General features: G+C 50.9%; 4 protein-coding genes across 4 annotated transcripts; 3 read left to right on the plus strand and 1 right to left on the minus strand.

Moving 5' to 3' along the window:
* Positions 1 to 489: 489 nt before the first annotated feature.
* Positions 490 to 2,988, plus strand: A1O5_03898 (Cullin 1; the record flags this gene model as incomplete). The annotated part of the gene is made up of 4 exons (XM_007744508.1): positions 490 to 566; positions 616 to 690; positions 746 to 2,747; positions 2,800 to 2,988. 4 exons carry the CDS (start codon positions 490 to 492, stop codon positions 2,986 to 2,988), a joined length of 2,343 nt encoding a protein of 780 aa, XP_007742698.1.
* A 1,416-nt stretch (positions 2,989 to 4,404) lies between these two features.
* A1O5_03899 (uncharacterized protein) lies at positions 4,405 to 5,579 on the minus strand (the record flags this gene model as incomplete). The annotated part of the gene is made up of 2 exons (XM_007744509.1): positions 4,405 to 5,391; positions 5,448 to 5,579. 2 exons carry the CDS (start codon positions 5,577 to 5,579, stop codon positions 4,405 to 4,407), a joined length of 1,119 nt encoding a protein of 372 aa, XP_007742699.1.
* A 2,820-nt stretch (positions 5,580 to 8,399) lies between these two features.
* On the plus strand, positions 8,400 to 10,563 carry A1O5_03900 (uncharacterized protein; the record flags this gene model as incomplete). Its single annotated transcript, XM_007744510.1, has 8 exons — positions 8,400 to 8,712; positions 8,765 to 8,817; positions 8,879 to 9,360; positions 9,409 to 9,467; positions 9,518 to 9,699; positions 9,787 to 10,001; positions 10,060 to 10,086; positions 10,143 to 10,563. The coding sequence occupies 8 exons, from the start codon at positions 8,400 to 8,402 to the stop codon at positions 10,561 to 10,563; spliced, it is 1,752 nt and encodes a 583-aa protein (XP_007742700.1).
* An 840-nt stretch (positions 10,564 to 11,403) lies between these two features.
* A1O5_03901 (uncharacterized protein) lies at positions 11,404 to 11,835 on the plus strand (the record flags this gene model as incomplete). The annotated part of the gene is made up of 2 exons (XM_007744511.1): positions 11,404 to 11,440; positions 11,513 to 11,835. The coding sequence occupies 2 exons, from the start codon at positions 11,404 to 11,406 to the stop codon at positions 11,833 to 11,835; spliced, it is 360 nt and encodes a 119-aa protein (XP_007742701.1).
* Between the last annotated feature and the right edge of the window lie 1,038 nt (positions 11,836 to 12,873).

Below are 12,873 nucleotides of genomic sequence, written 5' to 3' on the forward strand. Positions count from 1 at the left end.
TTTTTAGCTTCTATTCCCTCCCTCTCGGCCAAATTTCCCCTTGCATCGAAATGACGTCATCGGAGCCAGGTTAGTCATCACGTACTCGGTAAGAAAGATGATCCGGTCCGATACAGATATTCTACGGCCTTGCACCTTTGTGCCTGCACTGATCACCACCGAATCTCTGACTTCTCTTCACCTGGCCGTGAGTTACGTCGCTGTCCAGGAATGAAGTTGTTTCCGTCCTGACATCGTGGCGACTGGATCTCAGACGCCAACTGTTCCATTCGGTCAAACGTCAAACGAACCTCGGATTTCTCTCATCCCCTCCTTTCGCCTTCACCTCGTGGATCGATCTGCAAGGAGTCGTAAAGTTCTGGGACAACAACAAGCACGCAACTCCCCGAAAGGAAGACAGCTAGACTTATCTCCATTTGCCACAATCTTTGCGAGGCCGACCTGCGTCCCCACTGCAGTTTCACACCAAGTGTACAGTGAAGAGAGAGCATGGCCTCAAGAACCGCACCCACGGCGGGCACAGCCTCCAACCCAGCGATGCGGGCGCGAGATGACCTTGATTCCACGTAAGAATATTGGGACAATGGAAAGAGCGGTCCTGCTAACAGTTAGCAGGTGGACATATCTCGAAAAGAATGTCAACAATGTAATGACCAAGTTGCAAGAGGGCCTTGACATGAAGACATACATGTTTGCTGATTCCCCTCTGTTGTTACAGGTAGTAGGCTCGCTGACCCAATGCCAGGGGCGTGTATACAGCAGTTCACAACTTCTGCACCTCGCAGAAGGCAGCAACGAATCAAGGTCAGGGTGGCTCGTCGGGAACCTTGACCCCCATTCACCGTGGCGCTCATCTACTGGGCGAAGAACTCTACACCCTCCTTGGCAAATACCTCACGGGACATCTGCGCGACGTTCTAGCCGCATCCGAATCACATACAGATGAGGCCCTCCTAGCCTTCTACATTCGAGAATGGAAGCGCTACACCGACGCAGCAAAGTACAACAACCACCTATTTAGATATTTGAATCGACACTGGGTAAAGCGAGAAATCGACGAAGGCAAGAAGAACGTCTACGATGTCTACACCCTGCACCTCGTCAAATGGAAGGACGACTTCTTCAAAGCGGTGGAGGGCAAGGTCATGGAGGCGGTCTTGAGACTCGTTGAAAAACAGCGCAATGGGGAGACTATCGATCAGATGCAGATCAAGGCGATCGTCGATTCATTCGTCTCTCTCGGCTTGGACGAGCTTGACAGCTCAAAGCCCACCCTTGACGTCTACCGCATGTACTTCGAGCGCCCATTCATTGCAGCCACCAAAGAATACTACACCAACGAGTCCCGACGGTTCGTGGCAGAGAACAGCGTGGTGGAGTACATGAAGAAGGCGGAAGCACGACTTGAGGAAGAGAAGGAACGAGTGGGCCTCTACCTGCATCCTGACATTATGAAGAAACTCATGGAAACATGCAACGAAGCTCTTATCAGCGCTCACTCAGTCCTGCTGCGGGATGAATTCCAAGTCCTGCTCGATAGCGAACGTACGGAGGACCTAGCCCGGATGTACAAACTGCTTTCCCGGATAAAGGACGGCCTGGATCCCTTGAGGACCCGATTCGAGAGTCATGTCCAGAAAGCTGGCATTGCAGCTGTTGAGAAAGTTGCCGCTCAAGGAGACAGCTTTGAACCGAAAGTCTATGTTGATGCGTTGCTCGAAATCCATGGCAAATACCAGCAACTCGTTAATGTCGCCTTCACCGGAGAGTCAGAATTTGTGCGATCGCTCGACAATGCCTGCCAGGAATTTGTCAACCACAACCAAGTTTGCAAGACCAACTCTACTCGATCTCCCGAGCTACTTGCCAAATACGCCGATCAACTCCTCAAAAAGGGCGCCAAGGCGGCTGACGAGTCTGAACTTGAAGAACTTCTTGTGCAGATTATGGTTGTGTTCAAATATATCGAGGACAAGGACGTGTTCCAGAAGTTCTACTCTCGCATGTTGGCCAAGCGTCTTGTCCACACAAGTTCTGTATCTGACGATGCGGAAACGAGTATGATCAGCAAGTTGAAAGAGGCATGTGGTTATGAGTACACCAACAAGCTTCAGAGAATGTTCCAAGACGTCCAAATTTCCAAGGATCTCAACACTGCCTACAAAGATTGGCATGACAAGATTCTTGAGGATAGTGATGAGAAGAGAACAGTCGACTCCACGTTCCAGATTCTAGGAACGGGTTTCTGGCCTCTGAATGCTCCCAACACTCCCTTTGCCCCTCCTACAGAGATCAGCAAAGCTATGGAGTCCTTTACCAGGTTTTATGATCAGAAACACAATGGCCGCAAGCTGACATGGTTATGGCAATTGTGCAAAGGCGAAATTCGAGCCAATTACATCAAGAGTCAGAAGGTGCCATACACTTTCCAAGTTTCGACCTACCAGATGGCTATTTTGCTTCTGTTCAACGACTCGGACAAGTTGGATTATTCGGAGATCAAAGAACTTACGAAGTTGACGGATGAAACAATTGAACCGGCGATTGGCATCCTGTGCAAAGCCCGTGTCTTGAACTCGACGCCGGATGACAGCAAGCCAGCACCCGGCACCAGTTATGCGCTAAACTACAATTTCAAGAACAAGAAGGTCAAGATCAACCTGAATATCACGGTCAAGTCCGAACAGAAGGTAGAATCCGAAGATACTCACAAGACAATTGAGGAGGATCGAAAATTACTGCTCCAGGTACGTGTTTTCAAAGTTGTCCTCCTAGGGTACGATCTGCTCACTGTCTCAGGCCGTGATTGTTCGTATTATGAAAGGTCGCAAGAAGTTGAAGCATGTACACCTAGTCGAGGAAGTCATCAACCAAGTCCGCAACCGATTCCCTCCCAAGATCTCCGACATCAAGAAAAACATCGACGCCCTTATGGAGAAAGACTACATTGAACGTTTGGACAACGATGAGTTGGCCTACATCGCGTGAGTAATGCTCTTATTGCGCAGGATAACTCTCTCCACGGCCGCGGAGCTATTGGTTATCTTTTACAAATTTACGTCTCTTTCGGGCAAGAGCCAAACTCTCTTCGTGGTTTTTCATGCTTCGCAAAAACCCAGCCGGAGACTTATCAAAACTCGGTAAAGATATGAGGTAGGGCGAACGGGACGGATGGATTTTAATGGTCTATTGAGCGGGCGAGTCTACCTAGTCAAGGCTGTGGTATGAGCCTTACATGACATCTGCATTGCGCGGCGGTGCAGCAGGTTGCGTTGGGGTGTCTCTCATTTTTCATCTTACGGCCATAAGCCAGATCGCTCTCAGCGGTTCTCGGAGCGAATGGGCGAAGGAGACAGCTGATGAGAAACGAATTCGATTGAACGACATCATGATGAAGGTGTCGACAAAGTCGCTGGGAATCAATGGGTGGGAAGTGGGAAGTGGGAAAAGAACCTGGCGACGTGTACATGCATGCGGTGGTTTTCAAAGGACAACAATTGAAATGGCTTGTGACAAATACAGGAGCTGGTGAGGTACCTAGAGTCCTCGCGAACGAAAAACCTATTCTCCAGACACGGTTCGATCTTAGAGGGTAAGCGAAGGCGGTTTCAACCTGAGCTTCTGATTGAGCCTCCAGCTGAGCCTCACTGAGCACTCCTGAGCATCGTACCGTGCTACAAAGGAGGCCCAATCTTGGCCCAGCGACCAGCGAGACCTGCGCCTCAGTTGGGCATTTGCATTAGATAATCTTTAGTGACTCGCGGTGCCCTGGCAAGTCCTTACCCCTACGCTGCTGTCTGGTACCGACGACACATGGAAATGATCGCTTCAGAGAGCTCCGCGCTCCTTGATTTATCTTTGGGAACACCATCGACCCTCTGGAGGAGACTCAGCATCCCGGGGGAGGGCGGCGATGCCGTTTGTGATGGGCCAGCCTTGCCGCTCTGTGGTCTGTCGTTTGGTCCTGTCGTGTGACTAGGCTCAACCTCGGCTCAGTCGCTCTCCCTTCATCCATTTGCCCACTCGTCCGCTTCGCCATCATTCTGCGAGCAGGAGTTACTTTCTGTCCACTCCTTACTTATATAGCCTACGTCGGGATGCGACTGTCTTACTTCTCAAACGCGATAGACAACGTGACTCGGATTGCAGCGACTGCCTTGACAGTTCTGAGCTCATACTGTGACGGTCGCCAACTAAGTCACGAAAGCGAATGAGGGCATTCCCAGAGGACAACTCTGCATGGTATTGTGTCCTCAGTCGATCTCCCGCCACCGCGGCATCCTTGAGTTGGAAGTAAATGGTCCTTGCCAAGGCACTTTCATGCCACGTCCAAAGACGAGTGGCCAAAGGGGCGAATTTGATTGCCAGCAGCAGGCCTTCTAGGGCGACGGTCGAATCCAGTAGCTACAAAGTAGAATCAAGGACTAGGACCTTTTCTGCTTCGCTGTAAACCTTTCTCATACTTCGGATCGCGAGTCCTCTTGTTGTAAGCTCTCGAGGCACACAGAGCGTGTCGATCCAGAAAGGTACATCTCCATTTCGACTGGGAGACAGTGAGTTCACTTGAGCCTGGATTCTTTGGAGCTGACAGGAGGAAAGGGCGTTTTCACGCAGATTTCCCAATCGATCGGACCAGACATGAGATATTGCGACGTAAGATATGCAGTTGGAGTCATCACTGGACTCAGGTCTGCGCACCAGCAGTCGATTGGGGGATCTGCCGGAAGTCGAATAGGTGACAATGGGAAGTGTCCCTCGGTGCAGTAGGGTGTCAACAAATTTGGCATCCGGATACGCAAAGGTGACTAGAGAACAAAGACATCCATCCAAAACATGTGCAGGACGATATGTTGTGTAGTCGATTTTGGAGTAGACACACTCTGCTATTCTACAGCGGTCGTGATGCCTTGAAAGAGGCGAGCGGTCCATCCGGGCGAGATAAACCAGGAGATTGACGTAAGAACCTTCGAGTCGATTGATGACAGTGGCTACTTCGTTGATGCACCAGCCAGCTTGGAGGAGCCATGCACGTACGTTGAGTGTTTCGATCCAATTGTGACTCCGGGTGCCACCAATGCCAGCATTGATTTCTTCCTGCGTGAGATCGAGCATTTCCGCCAGCGCCGAAATGGCCAGCAAGGTGTTGTCGTCGTCGTCGTCGTCGTCCACCAAGAATGAGTCTATCATGGAGACATCCTCCACAGCTCGACCTCCTCGGTGTCGGTCGCCAATATCGGTTTGCATTGGCAAGACTCTATGGACAGTCTCCAAGCAGTCGTTGACAATTTGATAATGTCGAATTCGCTCTTCCTCGTGGGCGCGAGACTCTGCCGCCAGCCAATACCACAGGTAACGGTGGATTGAAGCTGTGTTGAGTCGCAGACCAAACGACTGATCGTAAATTACGAACTCTTCTGGCGTCACCGAACTCCTACTGTGGTGAGTACTTTCGTGATTGTCCCGAACCACAACCAGGATTGAAGAAGTGGGCCTGCTTGCTCAAGAGAAATTGCCACATTGAGACCTTCGGCGATCTCGTGTTTGGTAAACATGAATTGGTCAGGTTTTAGGATTTCCATGGTGCCTGCAGCGTTGTCGTATACGGCACATATGCACGGGATTTTAGGATATGCTCTTTTGCAGTGAGGTGGGAGGGAGAGATGGTCCATCGCTGTGAAGCAACCTTTGGAGGTGGTCAAAATGCCCATAGATCTCACAGCCTGAGGTCAAGTGCTTCCGCCAGTCAACGATGCGGCTGTGACGGGCGAGAAAAGCATCTGCGGCTGGTGTCTGCTGAGGAGCTGATGGGCAACAGTCACCTCATGAGCGGTCATGGTCACAGTCACAGCCTCGAAACGAGCAACTGTTTTGTATAATTAGAATTGCGGCCGAGACGGGCGAAGGGTCGGTGTTGTGCAGGCCACCAAGAGCACCTCACACGAGCTCCTTGAGGTTTAATCGTCATGCGAGATTGGCATCGCATTGCTCTCTGATGGATTGACGGGTCACTCGGCCATTTTGCCATTTTGCCACGTTTTCATTTCGGTTGGTTTGTTGCATTTCCCTTCGCGTCATGTCTATGCGACCCGGAACCAATGAAGGGAGAGGTACCGAAGAGGTCAACCGAGAGAGTTCAGCCAGAAGAACCAAGGCTGAGGATCACGTGATATCTAAGAAGGGAAAGAGTTGGTATGGTGGAATGGTGGTCTCGCGTACCTCGTACAAGCAATATATGAAGATCAGAGGACCCCGCTGGTACGCTGTCTCTTGTTTAAGTACAAGTAGGTAATCTAAGACTTTAGGGATTGACGTGGCCATCGTGCTCTGATGCCAGTTGGACTCTGAGTGGGCAAATAGTGATGCTGTCGGCGTCCTGCCTTTGATACCAAGGAAAGCGAGTTGCGCTTTGCATACATGCAACTGGCGATTCGACATTGGGTGGGTGTCTTGATGTTCTTGTAACCTAGCTACGCGGAGGTTCGATTGAAAGGACCTAAAGTATCAAGCGTCAAACCCCTCCTCGAGGTGAGAACGATGGGGATCAAGCAGGCAGTGGAGCTGGAAAAGGTGTGGCAGGACACGGGGCTTTCTTACTTATCTTCCCTTGCTCGCTTGGTACATAGTACGCTGAGCCTGTCTGTGCCTGGTGCTATTGGCCCTCCAAAGTCGAAAGCGCCTCATCAGAGAGGGGGAACTAGTCCTCCAATGGCTCGTCCGATTTCCCACGCAGTTATATGACCAGCCATGAGACATTCTGGCGCCTGAAGGCCCCCCTCACTCGTCAGGCAGATACTCCCAGACCCGGGTGGAAGCGGATCATTGGTAGAGGCGATACGAGAAATCTTGTCTTTCAGGCTGATCGAGGTGGATGTCCTAAAGGGCTTTTGGGCTTCACGCCGAGCGAGGTGGCAATGGTGGCGGCATCTGAAACACTTTGGCAGGCTTTCACAGCGTCGAGTGCATATTCTGGCGCCTCCAACCCCCTCTTGGTGCCCCTATATTTCTTTGAGGGCTGAACCTTGATGTCCTGTACGCGGTAAGTCATCCTCGCTTACGAATACCTAGTAAGGTGAAGTCCTTGGACGCTCCACCGTCCGGAAACGCGGCACGTCTCCGTCTTCCCCTGACGCCCTTAATTGCGCCTCCCTAGCCCCGGCGCTTAACTAGTGAAATAACTCTCCATGAAAATGGTCCGTACCGGGTATATGATAGTATCACCATCCAACGAGGTACAGAACCACCCCTGTACCGTGCGGACGGTGTTCAGAATATTATCTCCATTCCAGCCCTGAACGCGGCCAGTCTCAGGGAAGTAAGAAGCGACACGAAGCCCTAAACTTGCTAAATGTGAAAGAACCAGTATGCGGCTTCTGACCTGCTTGATCCTTCGTGGAAAGCAAGCGGCCAAGGCACGGAGGACAACGTCGAAGTCATGCCATTAACGCTTCGTACCAAGGCCAGCCCATGCTCCAGAAGCTGCAGGCCTAGCAAGGATGATGCTACGCTTTCGCTGCTCAGAACTTGAGGGTGGTGGTACCATTGAATCCTGCAGTGGCCCAGTACTGTAGCGTGTCTGGCTGCTCATATCTGCCTCGTGTCCGCCTGACCACACTGCCATTCTACCCCTCTTGATATATAGAGCTGAGCTCTCATCGTTCGTAGCCTCCCACTCTTTTGCCTTGTCCGCGCGCCACCATTTCCCAGCTTGGAAGACGTTGTCGACCATGGTGAGAAGACTAGTGCGTTCCATCGGCGTCATTGCCTTGCAAGAGAGCTAACCAGCGATGCAGGTACCGCAACAAGACGCTGATGCAGAATCATCGACCCGAAGGACGTCTGGTCAGATATTCACCCCGCAAAGCGAGAATGATTCGAGCAGCTCGGGGCGGTTGAATACACCCTCAACCAGTAACCCCTCACACTCTCCCAGTGTGGCTACGCACGACCAGGTTGATCCTGATGAGCCTCTACCTTCGATTGAGACGGAGCCTGAACTCGGACCAACTCTCACCACTGACCGCGACTCGGCACTGCGGGCCAGGTCTCCCTCCTTTTCCATTACTCCGCCTCCTTCCAAAAACCCATTCTTCACTCCTTCATGTACACCAGTCTCTAAAGCTGCTCCTGTCGCTGGGTCGCAAGTTTCGAGCCTTGATGAGCGCATGGCAGCGCTAGGGTTATCCAGGGATTCCACCCCACATCAGTCCCTTTCCAGAAGAACAGCTTCTCCTACTCGCCACAGCGGGCACGATCAGCTTTCTACTACCCCTGATATTACTCTGAATGGTGGCAATGTCGCTCCAATCTCCCCAACCCTTATTCTCGGGGGACCAGATGGCTTGCAGTCTAGCCTGCGAAACCAGAGAACCCATCTTTCTCCACGGTCCCCGAGTCCAGACATGGTCATGGTCAATGGAGCGAGCAGTCCTGGATCTGCGTCCCGACGCCGCTCGGGCTCTCAAGTCGACCTAACACCACACAATGTTACTGACGAAGAGCCTCCCCACGCAAGGTTCCATGAGCCCGACTTCCAGCTCCAGCTTGCCATCTCCAAGGGTCTGGTTGAAGATCTCGTTTATGTTCTGGAAAGCTCCTCGTTGCATAGCGAGCCGGGATCACGAATCCGAACGCTTTACTTGCAGGCTGTTAAATTGAGTCGATATCAAGATCCTTCTACTCGTACTGTTGGCCTAGTGGGTAACTCAGGGGTCGGTATGTCGTATTGAGGGCCTTTTGTGGGGTTCATGTTGCTCACAGCCATCAGGAAAAAGCAGTCTGCTGAACTCGTTGTTAGATCGCAGGGGGTTTGCACGCACCGTGAGTGGATGACCCTTTCCTAGGCTCCATCATCTACTGCTAACCGCTATGTGGGTTACAGAGTAACAGTGGAGCGGCATGCACCTGTGTTGTTACAGAGTATCACTATCATGAGAATGCCAATTTTGCCCTCGAAGTGGAATACTTCACCCAGGAAGAGATTCGAGAGCAGTTCACCGAGCTTTTGCAATCCTACCGAAGCCATCACTTACATGAGCATGATGATGACACTAGTATGACAGCAGATGACTGTGGGGACTTACAAGAAAAAGCAAAGGCCGCTAAAGATACATTTCGCGCCGCATTTAGGAACCACCTCACTCAGAACGAACGATTTCTGCTTGATGATCCGGAAGAGCATGTGCTCCAGACACTGCTAACATGGGCTGTGAGCACGGGTTTACCAGTGGTGGGGGGAACCAACATGGTGCCCAGAACTGAATTCGCTCGTGCAGAGGTCTTCTCTAATCACTTGATGGGATTGACCTCTGAGCCAGCAGATGCTAGCGAGCCCTCTAAATGGCCCTTCATTCGAAAGATAAGGTCTGTGACTCGAACAGAGCTCTACCTAGCGCATTTTGCTAACGAAAGCAGGGTTTACCTCAACGCCTATATTCTGAGCAAAGGCCTCGTACTGGTTGATCTTCCAGGTAAGTGCCATCCTTGAGTTGATCTTTTCTCTCGGATACTGATAATATAGGCCTTCGGGATCTCAATTCGGCTCGATTGAAAATCACAGAGAGATACTTGCTCCATTGCGACGAGATATTTGCTGTCTGCAATATAGGCCGGGCCACGACGGACCCTGGCGTCAAGGAAGTGTTCGAGCTAGCAAAGAGGGCTTCGTTGTCGAAGATTGGAATCGTGTGCACAAGGTCTGATGTAAGGCTGGATGCACTGGGATCCGCTTGCTGCCCACACGACCTTCATTCGTCTCAAATTGTGCTCTTCCACTGACATCTCGACTAGGAGATCCACGCCGACGAGGAAGAGCGAGATCGGGGTGAAGGAATCAGGAATGAAATCCGGAGGTTGAGAAGGAATGTTGACGACCTCAAGAAAGTCGCTGAAGCGACCGAAAGCGAAATCGACGACAACACTCCCGATGGCAATGTTGACGATGACATAAATGACGAAATGAGGAGCAAGTTGGTGTCATTAAACGCTACCCGCAAAACGACAAGGTAAATATTCCCAACTAATGACTTTACTGCTGAAACTCATTGGTCTACTTTGTTTCAGGAGACGTCTCGCTATGGCAAAGTTTGAGTAAGGCTGAATCGCTCATCGACCGTCATCAAGCAATCACTCAGACCCTTTGCCAGATTGATAAGATACCTCGTCACCACCCGCAACCAGAAAGTCACGGGAGAGCTCCAGAAGCTTTATCAGAACCAAATCGCTACAGCGAACCTCCCTGTCTTCTGCATCAGCAACATAATCTACCAGGACCATCGAGATAAACCAAAAGCCGAGGCTCTGCCCTACCTGCAGTTGTCGGGAATTCTGCAAGTTCGGAGACATTGCCTTTCCCTAGTCGCAGAAGGCCAGCTCCGTGCTGCAACAGAGTACGTCACCAACGCCATTCCAGCATTGCTCGGATCGATTGAGCTCTGGATTCAAGCTGGTGCGGGAAGTGTGGGCGCCGAGAGAAAGCAGGCAATTCGAGGAGCTTTGGATCGGATTGAAGACGAGTTAGAAGCCGTAAGTGCTTTGGCACGTCAGTCCAACCAAGATCGTGGCTAGTCTAATCCGGCTTTCTCGAAAAGATCAAAGTCCAAACCTCGACTGTCAATAGAGCGATGGACCAGCTTTTCAAGGAGAAGATAACACTACTCATGGGTAGGTTGAAGTGGTGTCCAAAACTGAGATGCGTATGCTGATAGCATACAAGCGTCCAACTCGGACAGGTGGAGAGAAGCGGCGATAGATGCTACAGATGAGTGGTCAGGGGTAAGCCATCGAAATGCTCAACATGTCTCTCGCGCTGAGTACACTAACAAAGAAACTACAGTGGAATCATGGTGAGACTTTTGATTCCTCTCCGGCTAAGTTCGTTCGACCTCGACAATCCTGACATTCCTTTCAGCTACTTACACTGCCTTCTGTCGAAACTATGGAAATCATAAGACAGAAGCGACAATAATACGCCGCAGCTGGAACGAAGAAGCTATGCAAGCCATGGTTACTAATATGAAAACTCCGTGGCAAAAATTTCGCCAGGACATACTCAGACTTCAAGACGGTGTGTCTGAGGCCATTGAAAACATTTTCGATTGTGCTGTCGCCCAATGTATGTGGCCTGATCTCTCGTTTTCGAGTCACGTCGGCTCGCCTGCTGATGGTTCTTGAGCTACTCCGCCTGGGCTTCCAGCAAATTCTCTGCGGACTTTGACCGTCACCTTGAGACACAGGCAAGCCCTGCTTATGACGCAGGTAGAAAATTTGTGTGGTGAATTCGAAAAGAGCGTATCGTGAGACATCCCTACCATTGGCCTATGACGCTTTCAAGTGGCTGACTTATCGAATAGAATTCTTTGGACCGATGCGTCTTCCGGCATTCGCAGCTCATTCATGGGTCAAGCCATGGAGCAATCCTACAACACATGCATTCATGACGGGGGTAAGTTGCAGAATCATCTTATGGTTCGAGGCACATCAGTGCAGAGTACTCATTCGATGATCGTTCTTGCAGGGAGAGGAAGCGACAAGAGGCGTAAAGCCACTATATGCAGCGGGTTTGGCGACGAACAGCTTTTCCCAACCATCCAGCGCCAATTGCGCAACGGGTTCTCCGAGCTCAGCCGCGACCTGGACGCCAAGATCCAAGAAGCCGTCACGACACATCTCGCCGTCGTTCAACGGGACGTGGATACCTTGAGGAACGAGAATGTGGTCCTGGAGAGCGAGAGCGATCCCAAGTTCCGAACGCGGCTAGAAACCGCAGCGCGCGAAATCCGAGTGCAACTAAACGACGCGATCGCGATCTATGCTCGTCTCGCACCGCCCACCTTCTGAGCACACCACGGCGATAGGTAATGAAGGGTAAGACCTATGTATTATCAAGTCTTGAAAGAGGAGGTGTGGGACTGTTCCTGAGGCGCAGTATCGAGGAAGACATGGATCCGAGGGGAGTATCCTCAACATAAGAAAGGTGTCATGAGGAGAATATGCCATATGTAAACTGAATCAAATGATAACTTACCATGAAGAAATGCCTTTCCACCGCTCATTCTAGTGCAAGCTGATATTCCTGGCGAGGGATCATCCGCACATAGATGTTGGCCATGAGCTGACTGCCCTAACACCCCTCGCAGTAGAGTTTTAGGACAAAACAGTGGAACCTAAACTCCGTCACATAAGCCCCTTCCGAAGAACGCCTTTGAAAGGCTGGGTTTCCCCCAAGCAAACCTTAAGGTACCAGCCGACTGTACGCCAGCCAGACGCGCAAGGTACGTAAATTAAACAATATTCAGGGTCGTAAAAAAACAGGAGCACGTGAGGCGTGAACCTTGAGAGTGTTGCCAGCAAGGTCTGGGGGCTACATTCTTTCTCCTTCAAGTATGTAGTGTAAGAGGTTGGAAAGGGATCTGCAACTAGCTAGCTAACTTAGTAACAAGGAGGATGAATCCGAAGAAGAGGAAAGTACTCGGGAGGTGTTACTTCGTCCCCTCCTTATATCGTATGTCTCAACTTCGGTCGAAGTTTCATAATGGGTATATGAAATATACTAAGTCACTAGTAACTATGGCTATAAAAAGCAGCCTTCTAGGCCGCATATATCTAGCTAGTTCCTGTTAAGACACTTAGTGCTCCGAACAAGTATATAACCAAGTGGCCCAGCATTCTACTATGGAAAGCCAGAATTGCTGTTTTTTTTTTTTTTTTTTGGTTCAACACCAGGGGTCACCAGGCTGTGGGCCACTCTCTGACATCGCTGGCCATTCCAAAATACTATGGGCCGCGAGCTGCCCCTTGAAGTTCTCTAACTTCGGAGTCTCTTGCCTGATATGGCCCATGGGTCCAAGCATGGGAAGGGCGGAGTAAAAGATGTTC

This window comes from Cladophialophora psammophila (genome assembly GCF_000585535.1).
Source record: "Cladophialophora psammophila CBS 110553 chromosome Unknown aczJe-supercont1.5, whole genome shotgun sequence".
Classification (NCBI taxonomy): Eukaryota; Fungi; Ascomycota; class Eurotiomycetes; order Chaetothyriales; family Herpotrichiellaceae; genus Cladophialophora; species Cladophialophora psammophila.